Genomic DNA, 27,886 nt, shown 5'->3' with positions numbered 1-27,886 from the left:
CCACACGTCCCTTTCAGGAGGACCCATTTACCAGTTCTACACCAAGCCCCCATGGGGTAAGACTTGTCACAATAAATAGCAGCAGCCTAACCACTACTGACTCACACTCCTCAGTCTGTCACACTGCTAACAGTATAATACACCCTGTCCTACATCAAGGACCTGTAACTCGAGAACTTTCACACTACTTAGTTGTTCATTGACGTCACCTCACTCAACAAGCCAATCAAGACACCAGCTCTCTCTCACTCTCTCTCGCTCTCTCTCACTCATCTCACTCCTGGCTGCTTATTCTCACAGTCACCTTTCTCTAGTGCACAATCCAACCAACCAATCAGGGGTGAGTTTCCAGAAATCATAAATATCATCTTTAGCATTTTAAATTTTTATTTAACTAAGCATTGATCATTGTTCATCCTTTGCTTACTAATGGACTTAAGATTGTCTTTGTTGTTTGGAAACGCTGCCCCCTGTAACCAGTCAGGTTACGCCTTCATCTTGGGCTCAATTCAGGAAGTACACTGAAAGTAAACTAATGTCTGTTTTACTTCCTGGCTTGACTGATTAGAAATGGAATTGATGCTAACCCTGCCTGTTTCCCTGTGTGTGCTTGCCAGTGGATGATGTGGTGGACGAGAGCGACAATAATGAGGATGCAGAGGCCGAGACCGACACGGAGAACGAGATGGAGGAGAAGGACCGCCACGCTGGGGTACAGTGACCATGACCACAGCCTTTTAATTTAAACCGCACCTTGTTTGACTGACCGCAGAATGACCACAGGAAAGGTTACACTGCAGTGACCAGACTGACAGACGTAATATGCAAACATACAGTATATCAAAAGTGAGTACACCCTTCACATTTTTGTAAATATGAGTATACCTTTTCATGTGACAACACTGAAGAAATGACACTTTGCTACAATGTAAAGTAGTGAGTGTACAGCTTGCATAACAGTGTAAATTTGCTGTCCCCTCAAAATAATTCAACACACAGCCATTAATGTCTAAACCGCTGGCAACAAAAGTGAGTACACCCCTAAGTGAAAATGTCCAAATTGGGCCCAACGTGTCAATATTTTGTGTGGCCACCATCATTTTCCAGCACTGCCTTAACCCTATTGGGCATGGAGTTCACCAGAGCTTCACAGGTTGCCACTGGAGTCCTCTTCCACTCCTCCATGACGACATTACATTTACATTTAAGTCATTTAGCAGACGCTCTTATCCAGAGCGACTTACAAATTGGAAACGGAGCTGGTGGATGTTAGAGACCTTGCACTCCTCCACCTTCCGTTTGAGGATGCCCCACAGATGCTCAATAGGGTTTAGGTCTGGAGACATGCTTGGCCAGTCCATCACCTTTATCCTCAGCTTCTTTAGCAAGGCAGTGGTCGTCTTGGAGGTGTGTTTGGGGTCGTTATCATGTTGGAATACTGCCCTGCGGCCCAGTCTCTGAAGGGAGGGGATCATGCTCTGCTTCAGTATGTCACAGTACATGTTGGCATTCATGGTTCCCTCAATGAACTGTAGCTCCCCAGTGCCGGCAGCACTCATGCAGCCCCAGACCATGACACTCCCACCACCATGCTTGACTGTAGGCAAGACACACTTGTCTTTGTACTCCTCACCTGGTTGCCGCCACACACGCTTGACACCATCTGAACCAAATAAGTTTCTTGGTCTCATCAGACCACAGGACATGGTTCCAGTAATCCATGTCCTTAGTCTGCTTGTCTTCAGCAAACTGTTTGCGGGATTTCTTGTGCATCATCTTTAGAAGAGGCTTCCTTCTGGGACGACAGCCATGCAGACCAATTTGATGCAGTGTACGGCGTATGGTCTGAGCACTGACAGGCTTACCCCCCACCCCTTCAACCTCTGCAGAAATGCTGGCAGCACTCATACGTCTATTTCCCAAAGACAACCTCTGGATATGACGCTGAGCACGTGCACTCAACTTCTTTGGTCGACCATGGCGAGGCCTGTTCTGAGTGGAACCTGTCCAGTTCAACCGCTGTATGGTCTTGGCCACCGTGCTGCAGCTCAGTTTCAGGGTCTTGGCAATCTTCTTATAGCCCAGGCCATCTTTATGTAGAGCAACAATTCTTTTTTTCAGATCCTCAGAGAGTTCTTTGCCATGAGGTGCCATGTTGAACTTCCAGTGACCAGTCAGTATGAGGGAGTGTGAGAGCGATGACACCAAATTTAACACACCTGCTCCCCATTCACACCTGAGACCTTGTAACACTAACGAGTCACATGACACCGGGGGAGGGAAAATGGCTAATTGGGCCCAATTTGGACATTTTCACTTAGGGGTGTACTCACTTTTGTTGCCAGCGGTTTAGACATTAATGGCTGTGTGTTGAGTTATTTTGAGGGGACTGCAAATTTACACTGTTATACAAGCTGTACACTCACTACTTTACATTGTAGCAAAGTGTCATTTCTTCAGTGTTGTCACATGAAAAGATATACTCAAATATTTAGAAAAATGTGAGGGGTGTACTCACTTTTGTGATATACTGTATATACTGACCACAGCTGCTCTCTCTCTCCTCTCTCTTTCCTCTCTTTCCTCTCTTCTCTCTCTGGTTTGAAGTAAAAATAATCTAATACAGGGTTTTCTATTGGGATCCTGTTCCTGCTTTTTCAGGTGTTTGATGATGATGTTTTCCCCTCTGCAGAATGATGACGTAGAAACGGACATCAATAAACTGAGACCCAAAGAGACCCATAGCAGGCTGTTTGAAGAGCTGAAGATCTATGAGAGATTTTTTATGGAGCTCTCAGAGGATTTCCAGGTAATGCGCAGTACACCTTTGTGTCTTTGGTTTAATAATAGTATTTTTGGGGATGTTTTTATATTTCCGGTATACACTTGTACTAGTGTGTAATGGAAATGTTTCTTGCAACTCCCCCTGAGACACCTGCAGGGAGTGGGGTCATGGCCAGGGACCCCATTGTCCAGCGCCCCTGAAGCAATTGGGAATTGAACCAGTGACCTTTTGGTTCCTGGCCCAACGCGATTACTTCGAGGCTACCTGCCCCCCACATTTTCAACATTCCATCTTAAAACTTACAGAAGTGTGTTTTTAACCTGGGGACCACACTGTGGTAAGTGATCAGAAAGCTGCCTGAAGTCCAATTTCCTTTGTGTCTATGCAGGTGTTTAACTTTGACAACCCAAAGAGAGGTGTGACGGCCATCCCAGCAGCTCCCAAGTCTCACTGCCCAATCATCGTTCCCACCACCCAGGCCATGCCCCCGAAAACCCCCACTGCTGCCCCCCTTCAGAGGGAGTGCCCCCATCCGGCCCCAGTCCCTGCCCTGGACCTTGACACCATCAACATCACCAAGGACCAAGATGGCTGTGGTGACCACACCCACAGCCGATCCCACCCTGGGGCGGGGCTGGAGCAGGAGCTGGTGCAGGGACTGGAGCGGGTGGCCCTGGATGGGGCTGGACCTCAGGGCGGAGGAGGGGTCAACAAGCACAATAGACAGCCCCCAATACTGGCTGGGGGCGTGGCTGCCCGACTGGGGGGAGAGGGTGAGGAGATGTCAGCGGAGGACTGGGCTGAGGAGGAGGAGAGCGGCGAGGGGGCAGTGCTGCATGTGCCGGACACGGCCTTGCTCCTGCCGCTCCACGACCCTGACCTGTACGTGGAGATGGTGAAGAGCACACGCTCTGTGCCACAGTTTTCCGAGGTGGCCTACCCAGACTACTTTGGCCACGTGGCGCCCACCTCCCGAGAACACATCCTGGAGAGGGTCTACGGCGTGCAGAGGTGAGACCCCTAGACACTGATCTAGGATCTATATGACTGTCTGCCCCCTCCCCCAGTTGTTTTACTGCTGCTGTTGTGTGATGATGATGTCACTCAGTCCTCTGCCGCCCTTCAGGACTAAGATCTTCCAGGACATTGAGAGGCTGATCCACCCCAACGACATCCTGGATAAGGTGGTCTACGACTTGGACATACAGAGGTGAGCACCAGCGTCCGTCCAGGGAATTGTGTGTGTGTGTGTGTGTGTGTGTGTGTGTCTCACGGTGTGGGCCCTGTGTGTTTCAGTTGTACAGTGGTTGACGGCGGCGAATCTCTGAAGTTCAACTCTCAGTTTGAGTCTGGCAACCTGAGGAAAGCAGTTCAAGTCAGAAAGTGAGTGTTGTTTCCCATTGTTACACAAACTGGGATAAAAAAAACTTCTTTTTTTTCATTAATGTAGACCGTTTAGTCATACCTGTATACGGGTTCAAAATGGTAGATTTGGGCACTAATAAGTTTGAACGTATTGGCTGTCATTACGCTAGGGCAGTGCAGTGTTAGGGCAGTTTCCAGAGCTCTGGCTCTGCGCTTCAGTGCTGTGTTGGTTTTCACTGACAGCCATTCTGAACTTGAGCAACGAGCGCGACAAGATGATTCCCCGATCACTCATGCTAATTGGGCAACTTTTGCAAATTTTTTGTTGTCAGAGTGAGGGGAAATGCTGTAAATTAAGATCACTATGTATTTTGAAAGATGAGACGTTGAGGGTTATAATGCATATTGCTTTGATGTCGTACAAGCAAGCCAAACACCCATGAGTCCAAATGTGCTCATCTCATTTCCATCTCATAAAACTCATGTCCTATACAGTGTCAATGTTTATGATCACAGTGTTTGATGTACAGTTACAAGACAACATGGCGTCATACCCTGGGTTGTTCTGAACAGAATGAGACAATGTTTTTTATTGTGAAGAAGATCTGCCACGGCACACGCACCTGAATGCACTCAGGACTCCTTTCCTTTTTGGGTGGGATAATGTTTTACAATTCAAAGCATCCACATACAAACAACATACAGATGTACACAAGCATCCCCAATATCACCCCTTCCCAGATCCCCCATCTCCAGCCCGCATCACTTTCCGCCACATGGCCTGAATCTATACCATTTTGTTTCTTTCCGTCGCACATGCACTTTCAACATTTAGATAATTTAAGCATTGACTCCTTTCTATTCACACTAAAATGATGATCTGTTTCTCTGAATTACCTTATGAAAGCCTAAAACTGTAATATCGTATTTTGTAACTTAGCTAGTCATGTTGGCAATAGACCGTTTTCCAGTACACGACCCGCTGACGTCAGGTACAGATGCCCTCGACTCTTGGAGGCAGTAAGAAAGCCATCGCCAGCTGCGCCCATTCAACATCGCCTAGATGTATGTTTTTATTACTTCTAAACAAAATCACTTTTTGGGGTTCTCATACGCTTACAGTGATGTTTTAATTCTTGCTTGAACAGTCGCTTAGATTATATTTGTTTGTGGTCTTTGCAAAATAACTATTTTGGATGCATCAGTTGTTAGCTAGAATGCTAACCCTCATTGATATAGGCTGTAGTAAAAGCTAGCCAAAGAGCCATTTTACTGCTTGAAGTTTAAATGTTTTTTAAGTATAATGCAGATGATTTGCGATGATGACGCAAACATTATATTAAGCAGGACATTCATACAAGCCTTAAAATCCAATTTATAATTCAACATGTAAATAGAGGCTTTTTTGCTGGCGTTCTATAAGAACTTCCCCTTGTTCTGCCACCAACTTGTGGCAATGTTTGCAAACACAGAAAGGGGTCTATAGAACAAGCTTTCAAATCATGTCCACCTGACCCAGATTTTTATCGTTTTTTGGATTGCGTCAACAACAACAGTAATTGTGTGACGGTTGGGATACAGGGTTGTGTTCAAAACAACTACAAGTGTGCTTGCTCGAGTTCCTCAATGGTATATCTAGCAGAGCTAAAAAAAAATATAATAATAGTACCGTATAGTTGAAGACTTCTTTGAGTCATAAAAGTGCAGAACTGTGTACACGTTGGAGAAGTGTGTCCCCACTTGGAGACACAAGTTACTCCTCTCACTTAAACCCTTGTCATTGTTTTGTCTCATGTTGCACCTACCCCACATTATCCAGAAATATTCTTATCATTTTACTGAATGTATCCAGTGTATTTTCAGATTTCGTTATCAACAAATGCGGTAAAGTACAGTAAATGTAAAATGCACATAAAATCAACAGTGTAATGTTTGGATTCAGTCTTGTCAGGTGAACTGTTGTGTACTCACCTTTGGTCTAATCATTTCCCCACTGTCTCCAAACTGTTCCTTTTCAATTGCTACCATGGTTATGCATATGCTTCTCATATTTCTTAATTTTGCCCTGTCCATATAGGCCAATTCCCACGACTGTAAAGAGTTAATTAAATAAATAAAATAGTAGTAGTTGTTGTTGTATTCAATTGTCTTTGCCCACATGTATGGGCCATTTGGTTTGCTTAAAGGTTGAGCTGATGTGATCTGTTTGTGTTCCAGGTTTGAGTACGACCTGGTCCTAAACTCCGACATCAACAGTAACCACTACCACCAGTGGTTCTACTTTGAGGTGAGCGGCATGTGCGTGGGAGCCCCCTATCGCTTCAACATCATCAACTGTGAAAAGTCCAACAGCCAGTTCAACTACGGTAAGTGACTGACTGACTCACTGACTTGGTCCTTTTTGTTGCATTATTTAGCCAATGATGTTTGGCAAAGCTTCTGTGTTTCGAAAGAAATGCTAGTTCAGTTTTCTGTGTGTATGGAATTAACGTCTCCTTGGTATTGTCTTCAGGTATGCAGGTTCTGATGTACTCTGTACAGGAGGCCATTAGCGGCAGGCCCCGTTGGGTTCGCACCGGAACGGACATATGTTACTACAAGTAGGTGTGACTACTGCCTCTGCTGGCGGGGTGAAGGAGGACAGTCACACAGCCCACCGGACAAGTAGTGTACCTGTCAGGAGAAGTGAGCCCCGTTCCAATACTTTAGAAATGCATCCTTCCGACCTGTACCTTGAAGTAACGCCAGATCTAAATTGATTAGTGTGGTGAAAGTAATAGGGTTGTAACTTTGCTTTCACTTATAAACTCAGCAGAAAAAGAAACGTCCCTTTTTCAGGACCCTGTCTTTCAAAAATCCAAATAACTTCAAAAGATCTTCATTGTAAAGGGTTTAAACACTGTTTCCCATGCTTGTCAATGAACCATAAACAATTAATGAACATGCACCTGTGGAATGGTCGTTAAGACACTAACAGCTTAGACGGTAGGCAATTAAGGTCACAGTTATGAAAACTTAGGACACTAAAGAGGCCTTTCTACTGACTGAAAAACACCAAAAGAAAGATTCCCAGGGTCCCTGCTCATCTACGTGAAAGTGCCTTAGGGATGCTGCAAGGAGGCATGAGGACTGCAGCTGTGGCCAGGGCAATAAATTGCAATGTTCGTACTGTGAAACGCCTAAGACGGTGCTACAGGGAGACAGGACGGACAGCTGATCGTCCTCTCAGTGGCAGACCACGTGTAACAACACCTGCACAGGATCGGTACATCCGAACATCACAACTGTGGAACAGGTACAGGATGGCAACAACTGCCCGAGTTACACCAGGAACGCACAATTCCTCCAGTGCTCAGACTGTCCGCAATAGGCTGAGAGAGGCTGGACTGAGGGCTTGTAGGCCTGTTGTAAGGCAGGTCCTCACCAGACATCACCGGCAACAACGTTGCCTATGGGCACAAACCCACCGTCGTTGGACCAGACAGAACTGGCAAAAAGTGCTCTTCACTGACGCGGTTTTGTCTCACCAGGGATGAAGGTCGGATTTGCGTTTATCGTTGAAGGAATGAGCGTTACACCGAGGCCTGTACTCTGGAGCGGGATTGATTTGGAGGTGAAGGGTCTGTCATGGTCTGGGGCGGTGTGTCACAGCATCATCGGACTGAGCTTGTTGTCATTGCAGGCAATCTCAACGCTTTGCGTTACAGGGAAGACATCCTCCTCCCTCATGTGGTACCCTTCCTGCAGGCTCATCCTGACATGACCCTCCAGCATGACAATGCCACCAGCCATACTGCTCGTTCTGTGCGTGATTTCCTGCAAGACAGGAATGTCAGGGTTCTGCCATGGCCAGCGAGAGCCCGGATCTCAATCCCATTGAGCACGTCTGGGACCTGTTGGATTGGAGGGTGAGGGCTAGGGCCATTCCCCCCAGAAATGTCTGGGAACTTGCAGGTGCCTTGGTGGAAGAGTGGGGTAACATCTCACAGCAAGAACTGGCATATCTGGTGCTGTCCATGAGGAGGAGATGCACTGCAGTACTTAATGCAGCTGGTGGCCACACCAGATGCTGACTGTTACTTTTGATTTTGACCCCCCCTTTGTTCAGGGACACATTCAATTTCTGTTAATCACATGTCTGTGGAACTTGTTCAGTTTATGTCTCAGATGTTGAATCTTGTTATGTTCTTACAAATATTTACACATGTTAAGTTTGCTGAAAATAAACGCAGTTGACAGTGAGAGGACGTTTCTTTTTTTGCTAGTTTAGGTCTGTGCTTACCTCAAGGAAGCGAGGAAGGAAGGGTGCATTTTGTAGTTAAGTATTTGAACAGGGCCATGAAATAGGTCACTTGTTGGTCACTTCCGTAGATACTGGTGTCATGTGAATGTGTTTCTGAATGTTATTGTATCAAGCTTTTGTGAACTTCTCAACCCCCCTTTACCTAGAAACCACTTCTCCAGGAGCTCGATAGCAGCAGGCGGTCAGAAGGGGAAGTCCTACTACACCATGACCTTTAGCATGACCTTCAACCACAAGGACGATGTCTGCTACTTCGCTTACCACTACCCTTACACCTACACTACTCTAAAGGTACTGTATACCACTACCCTTACACCTACTCTAAAGTTACTGTATACACCTACTCTACTCTAAAGGTACTGTATACCACTACACCTACTCTACTCTAACGGTACTGTATACCACTACACCTACTCTACCGGTACTGTATATCACTACACATACTCTACTCTAACGGTACTGTATATCACTACACATACTCTACTCTAACGGTACTGTATATCACTACACATACTCTACTCTAACGGTACTGTATACCACTATACCTACTCTACTCTAACGGTACTGTATACCACTACCCTTACACCTACTCTAAAGTTACTGTATACACCTACTCTACTCTACTCTAACGGTACTGTATACCACTACACCTACTCTACTCTAACGGTACTGTATATCACTACACATACTGTACTGGTACTGTATACCACTACACCTACTCTACTCTAACGGTACTGTATACCACTACACCTACTCTACTGGTACTGTATATCACTACACATACTCTACTCTAACGGTACTGTATACCACTACACCTACTCTACAGGTACTGTATACCACTATACCTACTCTACTCTAACGGTACTGTATACCACTACCCTTACACCTACTCTAAAGTTACTGTATACACCTACTCTACTCTACTCTAACGGTACTGTATATCACTACACATACTCTACTCTAACGGTACTGTATACCACTACACCTACTCTACTGGTACTGTATACCACTACACCTACTCTACTCTAACGGTACTGTATACCACTACACCTACTCTACTCTAACGGTACTGTATACCACTACACCTACTCTACTCTAACGGTACTGTATACCACTACACCTACTCTACTCTAACGGTACTGTATACCACTACACCTACTCTACTCTAACGGTACTGTATACCACTACACCTACTCTACTCTAACGGTACTGTATACCACTACACCTACTCTACTCTAACGGTACTGTATATCACTACACATACTCTACTCTAACGGTACTGTATACCACTACACCTACTCTACTCTAACGGTACTGTATACCACTACACCTACTCTACTCTAACGGTACTGTATACCACTACACATACTCTACTCTAACGGTACTGTATACCACTACACATACTCTACTCTAACGGTACTGTATACCACTACACATACTCTACTCTAACGGTACTGTATACCACTACACCTACTCTACTCTAACGGTACTGTATACCACTACACCTACTCTACTCTAACGGTACTGTATACCACTACACATACTCTACTCTAACGGTACTGTATACCACTACACCTACTCTACTCTAACGGTACTGTATACCACTACACCTACTCTACTCTAACGGTACTGTATACCACTACACCTACTCTACTGGTACTGTATATCACTACACCTACTCTACTCTAACGGTACTGTATACCACTACACCTACTCTACTCTAACGGTACTGTATACCACTACACCTACTCTACTCTAACGGTACTGTATACCACTACACCTACTCTACTCTAACGGTACTGTATACCACTACACCTACTCTACTCTAACGGTACTGTATATCACTACACATACTCTACTCTAACGGTACTGTATACCACTACACCTACTCTACTCTAACGGTACTGTATACCACTATACCTACTCTACTCTAACGGTACTGTATACCACTACACCTACTCTACTCTAACGGTACTGTATACCACTACACCTACTCTACTCTAACGGTACTGTATACCACTACACATACTCTACTCTAACTGTACTGTATACCACTACACCTACTCTACTGGTACTGTATACCACTACACCTACTCTAAAAGGTACTGTAACTTTTGGTTACTGGCCCAACACTCCTAACCACTAGGGTACATGCCGCCCAGCATAGCACTACCCCTACTGTACTCTAAAGGTATAGAAGCTAAATCAACTCTTTAAAAAACAAGTTTCACTGGTTTGATGTTTGCGCAACACTAGCGCAACAGAGCTCCACCGTTGTGTAAAGCCTACTTACGTCTGTGTTCCTGCCCAGATGCACCTGCAGAAGCTGGAGGCGCTGAGGACCCCTCAGACCTACCTGCGCGAAGACGTCCTGTGTGAGACTCTGGGGGGGCAATAGCTGCCCCCTCCTCACCATCACCGCCATGCCCGAGTCCACCAGCAACGACCAGATCTGCCAGTTCAGTGAGTACTGACTGACTACTGGGGTAGGAACACTGACCTGAACTGAGTTAAAGATATCACTGTCTGTCTGTCAGATTACTGTCTCCTCCTTCTCTGGGGGGTGTGTGTGCTGCTGAGTGTATTTCTATGTGATGTGTGTGTGTCCAGGGAACCGTCCGCTGGTGTTCCTGTCATCGCGGGTGCACCCAGGGGAGACCAACGCCAGCTGGGTGATGAAGGGCACCCTGGAGTTCCTGATGGGCAGCAGCCCCCTGGCACACAGTCTCAGGGAGGCATACATCTTCAAGATAGTCCCCATGCTCAACCCTGACGGAGTGGTCAACGGCAAGTAAGTGTACACACACACACACACACACACACACACACAATGCGCGTATGAACATGTGCGCACACATACGCGAACACACACACAACCAATACTATATTGCAGACACGTGCGCACACAAACTCAAGTTGATTAACTTCTCTTTTTCTCATTCCATTTCTCCCACCGCTCCCTCCAGTCACCGTTGTTCTCTGAGCGGGGAGGATCTGAACCGACAGTGGCAGAACCCCAGTCCTGAGCTGCATCCTACCATCTACCACACTAAGAGCCTGCTGCAGTACCTCGCTGCCATCCAGAGGGCACCATTGGTGAGCGCCACGGTTACATACCGTACCCGCCATATGTGCCATAGCCCGACTCCCTTACAGCGCTGGTCGCACGTGGCTAACTCTGTCACGCTAACTCTTTCCCTAGCCATTACCTTAACCTTTTCTCTTTCCCTAACAGTCGTGGCAGGAAAGCCAGGTTGATGAAGTTTGATTGTCTTCATACATTCACAATCTCTGTCCCCTTCCCTGTGTGTCTGAGTCCTCTCCTTCCCTGTGTGTCTGAGTCCTCTCCTTCCCTCTGCTTTGTAGGTGTTCTGTGACTACCACGGTCACTCCCGGAAGAAGAACGTGTTTATGTACGGTTGCAGTTTGAAGGAGACTGTATGGGAGACCAACATCAGCGCTACATCCTGTGAGCTACATGAAGACCTTGGTTACAGGGTGAGAACACACACAAGTATACACACACACACACACCTAGGGCTGTGACGGTCATAGAATTTTGGATGACAGTAATTGGCCAGCCAAATGACTGCGGTCTCCGTAATTACCATTTGAATAGAAAAACGCATTTTCTCCTCCGGTCCTGACTGCATGTGCTGCCATAGAAATAGAATGAATAGAACGGGCGTCCCCATTCAAGTGAATGATTGCATAATGGGTGGGACTGGCGGCCTTTGCAAGTGTACATAGGAGCAAAGCAGGGAGCGTACCCATTAATATGTGCTGTGATTTGTTGATTCAACTGACATTACAAAAAATACATTCCATTGCATGAGCCATATCAGTTATCACAATTTTAATGAACAATTAAATTATTGCATCACAATACCAGGCAGCCATTGCGAGTGTACCCATGACTTTACCAGTCAAATTTTCAGGGTTAGAGGTTCCAAGCCCATTCTATTGATTCTATTTCTATGCTTTGCTACAACACCCTGCTTGTTTCAGAAAGGAGCAACAAAGTTTCATCACGTTGTTAAAGTCCATGTCACCACAGAAACGGAGTCAACCGCACAAATGCTCTGTAATTGTGCCAGCCCTACACACACACACACTGTCTTCCCTTATGTTCGTTAATGTATTAAGGCTCTGGCTCAGAAACATATTACTTGCATTTAGCCAATGAAACCCTGATGATAAATCAGAACAGATTACCATCAGTACAGCTGTGATCCCTCTTATAGGAATCTCTGGATATGCTTTCCACATTTTTCATGGAATTTTCATGGCTGTTCAATTTTGCTCAGGTCAACTCAGCAACAATATCTCTCAAATAATTTGCATACAGGGAGAGACCAGGCCACCTGGAAACAATGCGGACACAGTGGATAGTTACACACACACACACCGACTGTTTCTCTTTTAGATCCTCTCACGTACATCCATCCACAGGCATGCCCTCATTGTCTATTGTCTATGGGTGTTGAGCTCAAGCTCTTCCCCCGTACTCCGTCCCTCAGACTCTGCCTAAGATCCTGTCTCAGATGGCACCGGCCTTCAGCATGGCCAGCTGTAGCTTTGTGGTGGAGCGCTCCAAGGAGGCCACGGCCCGCGTGGTGGTGTGGAGGGAGATCGGAGTCCAGCGCAGCTACACCATGGAAAGCACACTCTGCGGCTGTGACCAGGGCAAATACAAGGTGGGGTGTGTGTGTGTCGATACAGCCTAGTGTGTGTGTGGACTAACAACCAGCAGGGGGAGCTATAGTCCTGTAAATCATACTGTTAGTGACTAAAAGCAGCATCATCGGGCTTATGTCATATCCACTAAACACAGGACAGAACTGTGTGTGTGTGGGTTTACTGTCCCTGTGGGGACCAGAAGTCCTCACAAGGCTAGTAAAACATGCGCCTGTCCCCACAAGGAAAAAGGCAATTTTAGGCTTAGGGGTTGGGGTTACAATTAGTGTAGGGAAAATTAGATTTTGAATGGGAATCAACTGTTTGGTCCACACTAGGAAGGTAGAAAAAACACATGTGAGTGTACTGATGTTCTGCCTGTCTGTCAGTGAGTGCAGAAACCTCTGGCAGCTCCTAGCCCTCTCAGCACTGGAGTTGCCAATGTCAACATCTGCAGAGCCCAGGGGCAGGCTAGGGTTGCCAGTTTGGTACGGTCCCTTTCTCATCCTTCCTGATTGGGTTATGTATTTATGGGGAAAGTGTTTGGACAGATGTGCAGGAAGCCAATTTTGTTGACGTTCTATTTGTCATGCTCGCGCCAAGCCAGTGTCCTCATTTATTTTTTACCATTATTTAACTAGGCAAGTCGGTTAAGAACAAATTGTTATTTTCAATGACGGCCTAGGAACAGTGGGTTAACTGCCTTATTCAGGGGCAGAACGGCAGATTTTTACCTTGTCAGCTCGGGAATTCGATCTTGCAACCTTCCGGTTACTAGTCCAACGCTCTAACCACTAGGCTACCTGCCTCTGCTCTGAATCACAACACAACCATTTTACTGGAAGCCCACTGTAGACTTGAGATTGCACATGGGACAGACGTGTGTGTGTGTGTGTGTGTGTGTGTGTGTGTGTGTGTGTGTGTGTGTGTGAGTGAGATATGTTTTTAAGTGTAAATAATACAGCGCTGACTTAATTTAGAGGACTGATCGATTGTTTGGTCGATAGGCTGTTGGTCGACCGAGATTTCTTAAGTCGAGCAGTAGCAAAAAATAATAATTAATGGTGTACAAGACACCTGTCTGATTGGCGCCTGTCTGTGTGGACTAATCCATTGTGGAGGCCGTGGGGATGGCACAGTCCATCACTTTAAGACGTGCAACTGAAATTGTATATGGTTATATTACATAAGAACAATGGTGCAACACTAATAAAAAATATTATTTTATAACAGATGCACTTTCTCCCGCGTTAGATAATGGTCGCTGTCCATGGTTCTGAAACACATTAGTGCGCTGTTGAATTAGCACCTTTTCCTAGACCATGTTGCTATGTGTACAAAAGCAAGGTTAACCAGCGTATTGGTGTTGAGAACAATGCAGTGGAGGCAGCAGCAGAGTTAGAAAACAGCCCTTGCCTTAATTGTCTAAGAAAAGTGAGGAGAGAAGAAACCCAAACTTTATTAGGTCTATAATCAATAGCCTGTTAACTGTGCCTGGCTTTATAAATCATCCCTACTGTATATATCTAGCTACAGAAATAAGACAGATCCTGCTTGAGTGTTTGTTTAATAGCCTACTGATTCCATAAGTGCCAAGCCTCACGCAACCACAACATGTCGGATAAACAATTTAACAAATTCGGCTGTTTTTAATCTTCGCTATTCTGTAATAAATGCGTTACACTTTTTTTCGTTAGAACAGCCTCTGATATTATTTATAATTGATTTAATAATGAGAAAAATAATAACTCTCCTTGTTATTCTTATGATCATCATTATACTACTAGTAGGATTGGCATAGCAGCCTTGTATAACCACCATCGAGCTGTAGGCCTAAGAGCGCAATCTGTTTAGTCTTAATACCGTAACTTACTTCGGCCTATATTTCAATACTTTTTTTTATAGGCTACAGTACTGTATCAATCATTAATTAGTTCATGTCATCTCACAGCATACGAGTCATTCATGATTTGAAATGCAATCAAGCATTTTAGTTTTTAAATAAAATAATAAAGCGACTATTGAATAATTAGCGTAAACAAACTGTTCCATTTCGGAAATTGCATTCACGAATGAATGCAACAGTTTTTAGTCTTTGCTGTAATAAAGGCTTCACAAAAACGTGCTTATAATTGATTTAGTGTTTACATTGTTCCAAACGGTCAGAAAAATTATATTGTAATCTAACCGCACCTGTTTGGCACACATAATATGCAGGCAGAGCTTGCTCCTTATCTTCTTTTTCTTGATCTCCAGTATTTTCCACAAATAGTCAAATTTATACCACACATCTGACTGGTGTGACAGAGACAATTGGGTGCTAATCACAGTCACTCGCTGTCTTTTTTTTTTTTTACACAGCGCAGCAAGTCTTAGCCTGGCCCAGCACAATCAAATCAATTGCAGTCAAACTCCATTTAGTTATTTGTGTCTTAATTATTTAATCAAAGAGTGCGCTGAAAGCATCTGACAAGTTCAGTGCATATATTTGATTTAAAACACATAGGATGTGTCTATATATGGAAAAATATACAATTTAAAATGGAAGAACAGACTCTCGGTCAACCAAGAGTTTTTTTTTGTCAGGGACAGCCCTAAAATAATGTGTGTGTACACTGTGATGCATGCTTGTGTGTGTATGTTTATATGATGTTTGTACAGTAAGTGATTGTGTGTGTCCAGGGTCTTCAGATAGGCACCAGAGAGCTAGAGGAGATGGGAGCCCAGTTCTGTGTGGCTCTGCTAAGACTGAAGAGACTAACTTCCCCCCTGAAGCTGAGGAACCACGCACACCTGCTGGATGTCGAGAGTGACCTTATGGAGACACGCTGCAAAGTCTCCAGGTCAGACACACACCCCCTCACCAGGTCACTCACTCACACGCACACTTAGACACGCTCACACTTACCAGGTCACACACACAATCCCACTTACCAACAATAAACCATACATGGTACACTAGTTTGAGAGTTGCAGCATGGCCAACACTCAGGACAGTAGTGTAGCTGCACCATCCGCTGTCATCCTCAGAATCCTCATGACATGTAAATGTGGCTTTTTACAAATCTCTTCTTGCATTTATTGATTTATCCATGTATAATTAATGTATTTACAGTGCATTTGGAAAGTGTTCAGACCCCTTGACTTTTTCCACATTTTGTTATGTTACAGCCTTATTATAAAATCTATTAAATAGTTGTTTTCCACTCATCAATCTACACAAAATACCCAATAATGACCAAGCAAAAACATGTTTGTAAATGTATTAAAAATAAACTGAAAACCACATTTGCGTAAGTATTCAGACCCTTTACTCAGTACTTTGTTGAAGCACCTTTGGCAGCGACTACAGCCTTGAGTCTTCTTGGGTATGACGCTGCAAGCTTGGCACCCCTGTATTTGTGGACTTTCCCCCATTCTTCTCTGCAGATCCTCTCAAGCTCTGTCAGGTTGGATGGGGAGCGTCGCTGCATAGCTATTTCCAGGTCTCTCCAGAGATATTTGATCGGGTTCAAGTCTGGGCTCTGGTTAGGCCACTGAAGGACATTCAGAGACTTGTCCCGAAGCCACTCCTGCGTTGTCTTGGCTGTGTGCTTAGGGTCGTTGTCCTGTTGGGAGGTGAACCTTCGCCTCAGTCTGAGGTTGTGAGCGCTCTGGAGCAAGTTTTCATCAAGGATCTCTCTGTACTTTGCTCATTTCATCTTTCCCTCGTTCCTGACTAGTCTCCTTGTGGCTGAAATACATCCCCACAGCATGATGGGTTGGCGCCCCCCCTTGGTTTGTGCTGTGGTGGAGATCTTTGTGGGCTATACTCGGCCTTGTCTCAGGATGGTAAGTTGGTGGTTGAAGATATCCCTCTAGTGGTGTGGGGGCTGTGCTTTGGCAAAGTGGGTGGGGTTATATCCTTCCTGTTTGGCCCTGTCCGGGGGTATCATCGGATGGGGCCACAGTGTCTCCTGACCCCTCCTGTCTCAGTCTCCAGTATTTATGCTGCAGTAGTTTGTGTCGGGGGGCTAGGGTCAGTTGGTTATATCTGGAGTACTTCTCCTGTCTTATCCGGTGTCCTGTGTGAATTTAAGTATGCTCTCTCTAATTCTCTCTTTCTTTCTCTCTCTCGGAGGACCTGAGCCCTAGGACCATGCGTCAGGACTACCGGGCATGATGACTCCTTGCTGTCCCCAGTCCACCTGGCCTTGCTGCTGTTCCAGTTTCAACTGTTCTGCCTGCAGCTATGGAACCCTGACCTGTCCACTGGACGTGCTACCTGTCCCAGACCTGCTGTTTTCAACTCTCTAGAGACCGCAGGAGCGGTAGAGATACTCTTAATGATCAGCTATGAAAAGCCAACTGACATTTACTCCTGATTTATTATTTCACCATGCTGGTCATTTATGAACATTTGAACATCTTGGCCATGTTCTGTTATAATCTCCACCCGGCACAGCCAGAAGAGGACTGGCCACCCCTTATAGCCTGGTTCCTCTCTAGGTTTCTTCCTAGGTTTTGGCCTTTCTAGGGAGTTTTTCCTAGCCGCCGTGCTTCTACACCTGCATTGCTTGCTGTTTGGGGTTTTAGGCTGGGTTTCTGTACAGCACTTAGAGATATTAGCTGATGTACGAAGGGCTATATAAAATAAACTTGATTTGATGCTGCCACCCATGCTTCACCGTAGTGATGGTGCCAGGTTTCCTCCAGATGTGACGCTTGGCATTCAGGCCAAAGAATCTTGTTTCTCATGGTCTGAGAGTCCTTTCGGTGCCTATTGGCAAACTCTAAGCAGGCTGTCGTGCCTTTTACTGAGGAGTGGCTTCTGTCTGGCCACTCTACCATAAAGGCCTGATTGGTGGAGTGCTGCAGAGATGGTTGTCCTTCTGGAAGGTTCTCCCATCCCCACGGAGGAACTCTGGAGCTCTGTCAGAGTGACCATCGGGTTCTTGGTCACCTCCTTGACCAAGGCCTTGCTCCCCTTATTGCTCAGTTTGGCCAGTCGGCCAGCTCTAGGAAGAGTCTTGGTGGTTCCAAACTTATTCAATTTAAGAATGATGGAGGCCACTGTGTTCTTGGGGACTTTCAATGCTGCAGAAATGTTTTGGTACCCTTCCCTAGATATGTGCCTCGACACAATCCTCTTTCGGAGCTCTACGGACAATTCCTTCAACCTCATGGCTTGGTTTTTGCTCTGACATGCACTGTCAACTGTGGGACCTTTATATAGACAGACAGGTTTGTGCCTTTTCCAAATCATGTCCAAGCAATTGAATTTACCACAGGTGGACTCCAATCAAGTTGTAGAAACATCTCAAGGATGATCAATGGAAACAGGATGCACCTGAGCTCAATTTCGAGTCTCATAGCAACGGGTCTGAATACTTATGTAAATAAGTTTAAAAAAAAAACGTTTTATATACACTTCCAAAATAAAAATAAACTGTTTTCGCTTTGTCATTATGGGGTATTGTGTGTAAATTGAGGAAAAAAATGACTTTGTTACATTACAGCCTTATTTTAAAATGAATAATGTGGAATACTTTCCGAATGCACTGTATTCATTGACTCCCATCAAGTAGCCAGGTTAGAGACCTCAGGGCTTGGCTACAGGCTCATCACAGCTTTATGCTTTTTCTCATTTAATATTTAATCATCAGACCAATGATATCATAACAATAGGATTGGAATTGTGTGCATGTGAGCGTGTGTTTCTGTGGTAGGCTATACCCCTTGCACAGTCTTCACATTTTTCTGCCATAAAATGTAATCTAAAAAGTAATGACATTAGTTTTTTTCCCCTACAATCTACACATTGAAAGAAAAATGATAACATTTTCCAAATGACTAAAAACACAAAATGAGAACGTATTGATTGTGTATGTCTTCACACCCCAGAGTTAATACATTGGTAGAAGCACCTTTTTGCCATTACAGCTGTGAATAATTTTCAATAATATTCCTACCAACCTTGCACAACTCTCAGGGACATTGTTTTTGTCAACATTGCTAGGTTGTGTAAATCTGTAGGACAAAAAATATAATGTATTCCCTTTTTAGATTTCATTTTAAGGCAACAAAATTAGAAGCCTATGCAAGGGCTGTGTAGATGTTCACTAGGCCCTGTATGTGTACAGTGCAAATGTGTGTGTGTGTGTGGCCTTTGTGTGCATGCACATGTGTGAGTGGCCGGTCCGGTGTAAGTGCGGCCCTTGCAGTCTTTCTCTAATGGACTGTAATGGCTCAAGCTCTCTCACTCTGGGATCTTAATACTCCTCTCCAGACAGCACTCTGTCCATCCCATTACAACCCGTCACACCCTCCTCCTAATCCACTTTACCTTTTTCTGGGGCGGAGAGAGGGTTGGGGCGGGGGGCAGGGGTCAATGACTGAACCCCCCCCATCCACTGTCTCCACAGGATCCTCTTTCAAAGACCTCACACCATTAAAAACCATTAAAAAACCACTAAAAATCTGAGACATTTATCCATTAAACCACTAAACCAATGCGTAAGAAGAGATGTCTCTATCAAAAACGTAGCACAACTAGTGATTGATTAGATTTTTGTCGTTGGGTTAGTATTATTTTACGTGCCTGAACACTAGTTTTATCTTCTGAATTTCTTTCTGAAATCGTATAAATCATTATACCTAATTTCTGTCCAGACCCGTGGTCAAATATTTTTTGTTTTCATTCAAATACTTTGTTTAATCATTTGGTGGGTGTTTTATGTTAGTCCTATTTCACACATTGAGCCTGCCTAGAATGATGGGCTGTCTGTGTGTTGTGTTGTCAAGCAGCAACCCGAGTACGTACTTGTTGGAGGATGAAGAGGCATCCTTCATGGAGGAGGTGGACTACAGCGCCGAGAGTGGCGACGAACCCGACAACGACCCCAACACCGCCGACAACCACCTCTCCGAATCCAACAACCATAGAGACTCACTCACCTAGCTCAAACCCCCTGATCACTACCCAACCCCAACCAGATATCCCCATTTTGCTCTGAAGTTACTTACTCCTCTCCCTCTGGCCTTGGTGCATCATGGATACCACATCCATGCTATATTTGCTTTGCATATCTCATGCAGATTTAGAGCGTTATAGAATGAATAGACACGTTAGACAAATAACACAAGTTAACACGGGTTTTGTTGCAATGTCGCCATTTGTCATGAAAAGTGTTACACAAAGAGAATTTCTAAATCTCTATTTACGTATGTCTATAGGTAATTCTATGGTTAGACACAAGTTGAGATGGAATGTACACCTTGGTTGTATTTGCATAAATAGTACAGTATGTCTCAATGACCTACTAATAACAGTAGCGCACAATTGGCATACCGGAAAGGTAGCAAGCAAAGTAGAACCATTTGCACATGTAACACATCAACATGCATACCGTACGCATGAACACAGGTACAGGGCAGAAGAAAAGGCACTTTTACAATCCTCACCTCACAGTAAAAGGTCAAAAGCTCAGGCCAAAACTGACATTGTTGTGGATCTGTTTTGTGCTACTGAAAAGTACATGTATTTCTGTAGTCTGTCTGTAAGCTTAGTTGGTTGTCCGTACAATGCAATGGTACTGAGTTTTAGGAAGGATGGTGCTATTTGGGAGTAGTTTAGAGAATTTTTTAATATATATATATATATATATATCTTTTTTTTTAACTTGTATTTTTTCTAGATGTAAGTAGGTATTACGTTTTGGTTGTGTTTGTACAGTCGGTGCATAGCTATTTAAATGTAATTTTTCTTATTTATTTAGTTTGATTTTATTTGTGTGTTTAGTAGATGGAAATGCTAGACCACCATAGAACTGGGCAGCCAAATGCTCTGTGTTTGTGGGAGTAAAAAAATAACACTGACTAAACCTTTTAATTTGATTGTAACACAAATAAGTTAAAGCTTGCAATGAAATCGTGGGAAATAAATGTGAATGTGAAAATATCTGGATCATTTTGCGGTGTATTATTATCCATTTAATCATGTGAATGTTGAGCCCGAGTGTGGGTATTTTGTTTTGAAGGATGTGTTTTTTGTGTGTGTGTGTGTTTTAGAATTCATCTATTTATTTTTTAGAGGTGTTTGTTGATTCTGTTTGAGTGCAAGTGATGTGTGCCCACCGCTAATGCCCCTCTGGCTGTATATGCCAATCTGAGGTCGGACCATTGATACAGAAAGTGGACTCCTCTTTATTTCTGTGCCATTATAGTGTCTGTGATAGCATGGGCAGCGCCATTGAGGCTACAACCCATAGGAATCCCCACCCAGTTGACTACTTTAAAATGGCAGAAGCATGGTGGAGGCCCTCTATGGCGCTGCCCATGCTAAAAAGTGATTTTGGCCACTAGAGCCCTCTCATTCTCTATGGGTTAGACAAAGCTTCATGGGGAAGGTCAAAGTTCATCAGGGGACACATGGAGAGAGGGTGGTGTCTCCAAACCAACAACCCACAGGCACCATGGCATTGGACAGAGGGAAATCTAGAATGAAAGAGGGGTCATTGAAGACAGAGCATATTAATTAATTTGTACAGTGTGCATGTCAATAAATCAGCCAACGAGTCACCTGTCTGGGAGGACATGCAGTCAACCTCTCTGTCATCGCATTGTGCCGCTGATGGGCAGAGTGACAGCGGAGGAGAAGAGAAAAGCTGCAGGACACTGAGAGAGCCTTGTGTTAGGAGGAGGATTAGTAGTGGAGGAAAATGTTAATCAGAGATGCAGAGCATCAACAGCCTCTTTCCTCTTTCAGCCCTACGCCCCACTTCCTGTCTCTGCCTGCCCTCCCCTGTGTCAATCACACGCTCGGAAATGTGGTGAACAAAGAACTAAAAGACGTCCTCCGCCCCCAACCCAATTACAGTTCCGGCTTCTCTCTGTCTGACGATGGGGGGGGGCATTCAGCTGCTGCCGAAGATCGCCATGTTCATCACACCCACACACACATCACTTGGGCGCCATGCACGGCTTTCAGTCTCACAGTCTCTTATTGGCCTAAGCTGAGGCCCTTACACGACATGGGCAATTAACATAAGTGTCCGTGCCCAACTGTATACTTTGTCCCTGTCAAACTGGCCATCAGACCTTCAACATGAGCTTAAAAAAAATCCACACACACACTTTCTCTCTGACATACTCACATGGGCATAATTGGTTATGTGGAAAGCGGAGCTGACTTCAACCTCACGTTGCCACGGTAACTGTAGACCTATTTTCTAGGATGTGCTTACTCCTGTCCAGCATGTTATTCATTCAGCCTCCTCACAAATGTTTTTCTTTTCTCCATCTACATTCTATCTCCTCCTCCGATGCGATCCCTGTTCACACGCATATGCAAATAAACCCAATTCTCGAGACCAATTAAAATGGGATGTGAATGCAACAGACCCTTAAAATGGGATGTGAATGCAACAGACCCTTAAAATGGGATGTGAATGCAACAGGCCCTTAATGGGATGTGAATGGAACAGGCCGTGAGTTGTGGTAATGAGATAGGGACGGGGTACAGGCTAGAGCTGGGACGATAAACCGAAAATGATCGACACCGACCATACCGATTAATTATCGCAGGCATTTTGCTGCCATCGTTCATTACGATAAGTAGCCTTTACTAGAGAAATGTGAAGTTTGAAATGAATGCAATCAATGCAAATAGTCCGGGTAGCTATTTGGTTAGCTGTTCAGGAGTTTTATGGCTTGGGGTTAGAAGCTGTTTATAAACCTTTTGGACCTAGACTTGTGCAGTTGCAGAGAGCAGAGAGAACAGTCCATGACTAGGGTGGCTGGAGTCTTTGACCATTTTTAGGGCCTTCCTCTGACACCGCCTGGTATTAGAGGTCCTGGATGGCAGGAAGTTTGGCCCCAGTGATGTACTGGGCCGTACGCACTACCCTCTGTAGTGCCTTGCGGTCGGAGGCCGAGCAGTTGTCATACCAGGCAGTGATGCAACCAGTCAGGATGCTCTCGATGATGCAGCTGTCAAACTTTTGGAGGATTACTGAGGACCCATGCCAAATTTTTTCAGTCGCCTGAGGGGGAATAGGCGTTGTTGTGCCATCTTCACGACTGTCTTGGTGTGTTTGGACCATGAAAGTTCATTGGTGATGTGGACACCAAGGAACTTGAAGCTCTCAACCTGCTCCATTACAGCCCCGTCGATGAGAATGGAGGTGTGCTTGGCTCTCCTTTTCCTGTAGTCCACGATCATCTCCTTTGTCTTGATCACGTTGAGGGAGAGGTTGTTATCCTGGCACCACAATGCCAGGTCTCTGACCTCCCTATAGGCTGTCTCATCGCTGCTCGCAGCCCTGAGGGGCCCCCGTGTTGAGGATCAGAGTGGCAGATGTGTTGTTACAGGTTGAGAGCCTGTTAGGAAGTCCAGGATCCTGTTGCAGAGGGAGGTGTTTAGTCCCAGGATCCTTAGCTTAGTGATGAGCTTTGAGGGCAATATGGTGTTGAACGCTGAGCTGTAGTCAATGAATAGCATTCTCACGTAGGTGTTCCTTTTGTACAGGTGGGAAAGGGCAGTGTGGAGTGCAATAGAGATTGCATCATCTGTGGATCTGTTGGGGCGGTATGCAAATTGGAGTGGGTCTAGGGTTTCTGGGATAGTGGTGTTGATGTGAGCTATGACCAGCCTTTCAAAGCACTTCATGACTACAGACGTGAGTGCTACGGGTCCATAGTCATTTAGGCAGGTTACCTTAGTGTTCTTGGGCACAGGGACTATTGTGGTCTTCTTGAAGCATGTTGGTATTACAGACTCGGCCAGGGACAGGTTGAAAATGTAAGTGAAGACAGCCAGTTGGTCAGCACATGCTCGAAGTACAAGTCCTGGTAATCCGTCTGGCCCTGCGGCCTTGTGAATGTTGACCTGTTTAAAGGTCTCACATCGGCTTTGGAGAGTGTGATCACACAGTCGTCCAGAACAGCTGGTGCTGTCATGCATGCTTCAGTGTTGCTCGAAGCGCGCATAGAAGTCATTTAGCTCGTCTGGTAGGCTCGTGTCACTGGGCAGCTCACGGCTGTGCTTCCTTTTGTAGTTCATAATAGTTTGCAAGCCGGTGTAGTAGGATTCAATATTAGTCCTGTATTGACGCTTCACCTGTTTGATGGTTCGTCGGAGGGCATAGCAGGATTTCTTATAAGCGTCCGGGTTTAAGTCCCGCTTCTTGAAAGTGGTAGCTCTACCCTTTAGCTCGGATTTTGCCTGTAATCCATGGCTTCTGGTTGGGGTATGTATGTATGGTCACTGTGAGGACGACGTCATCGATGCACTTATTGATGAAGCCAGTGACTGATGTGGTGTACTACTCAATGGCATATGAAGAATCCCGGAACATATTCCAGTCTGTGTTAGCAAAACAGTCCTGTAGCTTAGCATCTGTGTCATCTGACCACTTCTGTATTTAGTGAGTCACTGGTACTTCCTGCTTTAGTTTTTGCTTGTAAGCAGGAATCAGATTTGCCAAATGGAGGGTGAGGGAGAGCTTTGTATGCGTCTCTGTGTGTGGAGTAAAGGTGGTCTATAGTTTTTTTCCTCTGGTTGCATATGCAACATGCTGGTAGAAATGAGGTAAAAACGGATTTAAGTTTTCCTGCATTAGAGTATAGTACAAACATTACTTATATTTTGTAATGTGCAAAAGTGCAACCCTGGGGCTGCAGGTAGCCTAGTGGTTAGAGCGTTGGACTAGTAACCGAAAGGTTGCAAGATCGAATCCCCGAGCTGACAAGGTAAAAATCTGTCGTTCTGCCCCTGAACAATGCATTTAACCCATTGTTCCTAGGCCGTCATTGAAAATAAGAATTTGTTCTTAACTGACTTGCCTAGTTAAATAAAGGTAAATAAAATAAAAAGAGCTGGGGCTCTTTGCTTTGTGTCTGTGTGCATCTCTTTGCTCTCTCTCTCTCCCTCTTTCTCTCTCTCTGTGTCTCTCTCTGTCTCTCTCTCTCTCTTTCTCCCTCTGTCTCTCTCTCCCTCTTTCTCTCTCTGTCTCTCTCCCTCTTTCTCTCTCGGGCATATCAGGTTGTCATTGTGGGAGAACAGGAAGTGGTGCCCTATAGCCAGAGCTCTCACTGGCCTGGTGATAGATGGGGCAGTTAAAAATAATAACATACAGACTGACATACTGTAGTATTTTTGTACCCTAGTTTATAACTCTGTTGAAAACAGACTCATGAGACAATGTATTACCCAGGGGCTGGTTATTTATTCTGTAGTCTTTCCAATATCTAGGGTACCAGAGGTCAAACTCACATGTATGTATGAGGACAATGTTGAGATGTGAAAGAGTGTGAGTGCCAAAGAGAGAGCGAGGGCGAGAAAAAGGAACATGTATCCTAAATAGCACATAATGTTCTGTGAACTGTATGTTTTCTTAGAGCTTGGTGAAAGCGTGTTTGTCCTATTATGGTTATTTTGCACACAACGTTCCCACAACTTTCTGGTAATGGTGCAGGATAGTTGCATGGCTTTGGAATATTTAAGAAAATTGACCAAAAAAACAATTTTCTTGATATTTCATAACTTTTTTGGTAATGATCTAGAAATGTTTTCCAACTAGTTTGAAATTAGGGATGTTCTCAAATAGTTCAGAGAATGTTAAGAAACAACGTTCTTCTGTGAGAATTTCAGTACTTCACCAGAACGTTTCCTACAAGTTTCCTCGTGATTCTATTTAAAGCCATGTTCTCAAATTGTTCAGAGAATGTTAAGAGAACTTTCCTTAAAAAGCACAAGAAAACTTTAGTAACGTTCAGAGAATGTTCTAAGAATGTTATATAAAAACATACATTCCATTCTCAGAACGTTTAAAAAAACGTTCCATTCCCACAACTTCCAAATGTACTAGCTGGGATGTTTGCGATGGAGTGAGTGATTGATGGACATTAGCTGACGACTGACGGGCTAGTCCTATGTCAGCGGGTCCTGCCCAGGTCGACTGGGATGTCGATGGACACCGTCTGAGTTAAAAGCAATAACCTTCAGGTTTAAGCAGGGGGCAAGCAGGCTCCAAGAGAGACACTGGCACACACACACACACACACACACACACACACACACACACACACACACACACACACACACACACACACACACACACACACACACACACACACACACACACACACACACACACACACCCTCTCATGAGCATAGTTAACCTGCGAATTAAAGTAGGACTGATAGACTTCGAGAGTAACGGAGAGCATCTCACTCTCTCTCTCTCTCACGCTTACACTCACACTGACTCACTCTCTCACACCCACTCCCACCACCAGCCCTATCAAACATGTGCAGGTCTTTAACTGGCCAGAGAATAACAGGTGAGGGAATAAGAGCATAGCTGCTGGACATGTGACAGGTGAAAGACATACAGTATGTTTAGTAAGGAATTACAGAGTTGTCAATCAAATAGCTCTTCACTTCCATCACAACAAGTCACAACAATCAGAGCCATAGTTTGAGCTTAACATTCTTGTCTGAAAGGTCCTGCTGGCAGGTCATTTAGGGTGCAGTGTTGAGAGGTCAGGGACAGAGGCCCCGTACACACAGTTTGCAGCAAAATAACTATTCACCCCATGAATTTGCAACCTTGGTCAGACACGCCCCATGATTAAGCCGGCTAGAGTCAATGAGAGGACATGTTTGTTTTTACCGCAAGCTGTTCTGATAGAGGCGTTGGTATTGGTGCTGAAATCTCCTTGAGCCTCCAGTTGTTAAGTTGTGACAGGAAGCCCCAAAGGAACCCGTCATTACAACACTAATCTCCCACAAGCCTCTGCTCCCCCTGAGGGTGTTCAAGTGTCATCTCCTTTTCACTGTGTTAGATATCACAGTGTTTGGTTAAGAGTTTAAAAAGGTCAGTGTTGAGGGATACCTGAGCAAGATTATGTTTGATTACCCAGACTTCTAGATCAGCACTCCTACTTTGAGATGCATTATGCATACAGGCCTTGATGTTTGTCATATCTGAGGTGTCTGGCCCTCCTCATAAGAGCCAATGCAGTACCTCTAAAACAAACCATGATGGTACTGTAGCTAGAGAGGGCAAGTCTAGACTCTAGAGATGGATGTTTGTGCATGGGTTTGTTGCTCAGATTAGACGGTTAGAGTGAGAAAGGCTGGCTGTGATTAGAGAAACCTGCATCTGTGTCATGGTTCTATTCTGGCCCTGGTTTATGTGGCCTAGAGAAACATCACATTATTATGACACATCACACTATTACTCTGGAAACATTTACTGTCTTATGAACACACACACTGCTTTATTTTCATGACATTTCTGGACTTCTTGTGAGTAAAAATGTTAGACCATTAAAAATCCATATTCCCTAAACCTAACCCTACCCTTTAATCTAACTTTAAGACAAACCCTAACCCCAAAACCCTAACCTTAACCCCAAAACCCTAAACCTAACCCTTAAGCTTAAAATAGCAAATTACAAATCCACACACACTCTACGAAGGGTAGAGGTTCTTTCTGGTTATGTCAATTATTAAGCGGTATAGAAAGAGCATTATTGATTGATTATCATAATGATTAATAATTTATCTGTGTAATTGCTACTGGAGGGAGATAGGAGGAAGGAAGGCACGGGAGACAACTTGGAGCTTGGGAAGGGGGGGCTGTGGGGAGAGGCACACAAGGGAGGGGGGACCTGGGGATAGCAACGTTACATCAACATTAGCAAGGTTATTGTTGTAAGGCCTATTATGGAGCCAAGTCAGTGTTGTGTGCTTGTTTTGGACCTTTATC

At 44.7% G+C, this 27,886-nt stretch overlaps 1 protein-coding gene across 1 annotated transcript in view; it reads left to right on the top strand.

Moving 5' to 3' along the window:
* Positions 1 to 21,069, top strand: part of LOC120050579 (cytosolic carboxypeptidase 1-like) — a 41,797-nt gene extending 20,728 nt beyond the window's left edge. Inside the window, 17 exon segments of the mRNA XM_038997203.1 lie at positions 18 to 56; positions 618 to 712; positions 2,693 to 2,809; positions 3,174 to 3,796; positions 3,912 to 3,995; positions 4,082 to 4,168; positions 6,368 to 6,516; positions 6,663 to 6,750; positions 8,600 to 8,744; positions 10,765 to 10,839; positions 10,841 to 10,916; positions 11,064 to 11,244; positions 11,420 to 11,549; positions 11,820 to 11,951; positions 12,974 to 13,150; positions 15,813 to 15,973; positions 19,917 to 21,069. Of these exon segments, the coding sequence (XP_038853131.1) occupies positions 18 to 56; positions 618 to 712; positions 2,693 to 2,809; positions 3,174 to 3,796; positions 3,912 to 3,995; positions 4,082 to 4,168; positions 6,368 to 6,516; positions 6,663 to 6,750; positions 8,600 to 8,744; positions 10,765 to 10,839; positions 10,841 to 10,916; positions 11,064 to 11,244; positions 11,420 to 11,549; positions 11,820 to 11,951; positions 12,974 to 13,150; positions 15,813 to 15,973; positions 19,917 to 20,070 (2,513 nt within the window). The 3' untranslated portion in view covers positions 20,071 to 21,069.
* Positions 21,070 to 27,886: the final 6,817 nt, after the last annotated feature.

Source organism: Salvelinus namaycush, chromosome 1, assembly GCF_016432855.1.
Source record: "Salvelinus namaycush isolate Seneca chromosome 1, SaNama_1.0, whole genome shotgun sequence".
NCBI classification, from domain to species: domain Eukaryota; kingdom Metazoa; phylum Chordata; class Actinopteri; order Salmoniformes; family Salmonidae; genus Salvelinus; species Salvelinus namaycush.
The sequence above is the reverse complement of the archived record's forward strand: the minus strand, read 5'-3'. Positions and strand labels throughout refer to the sequence as shown.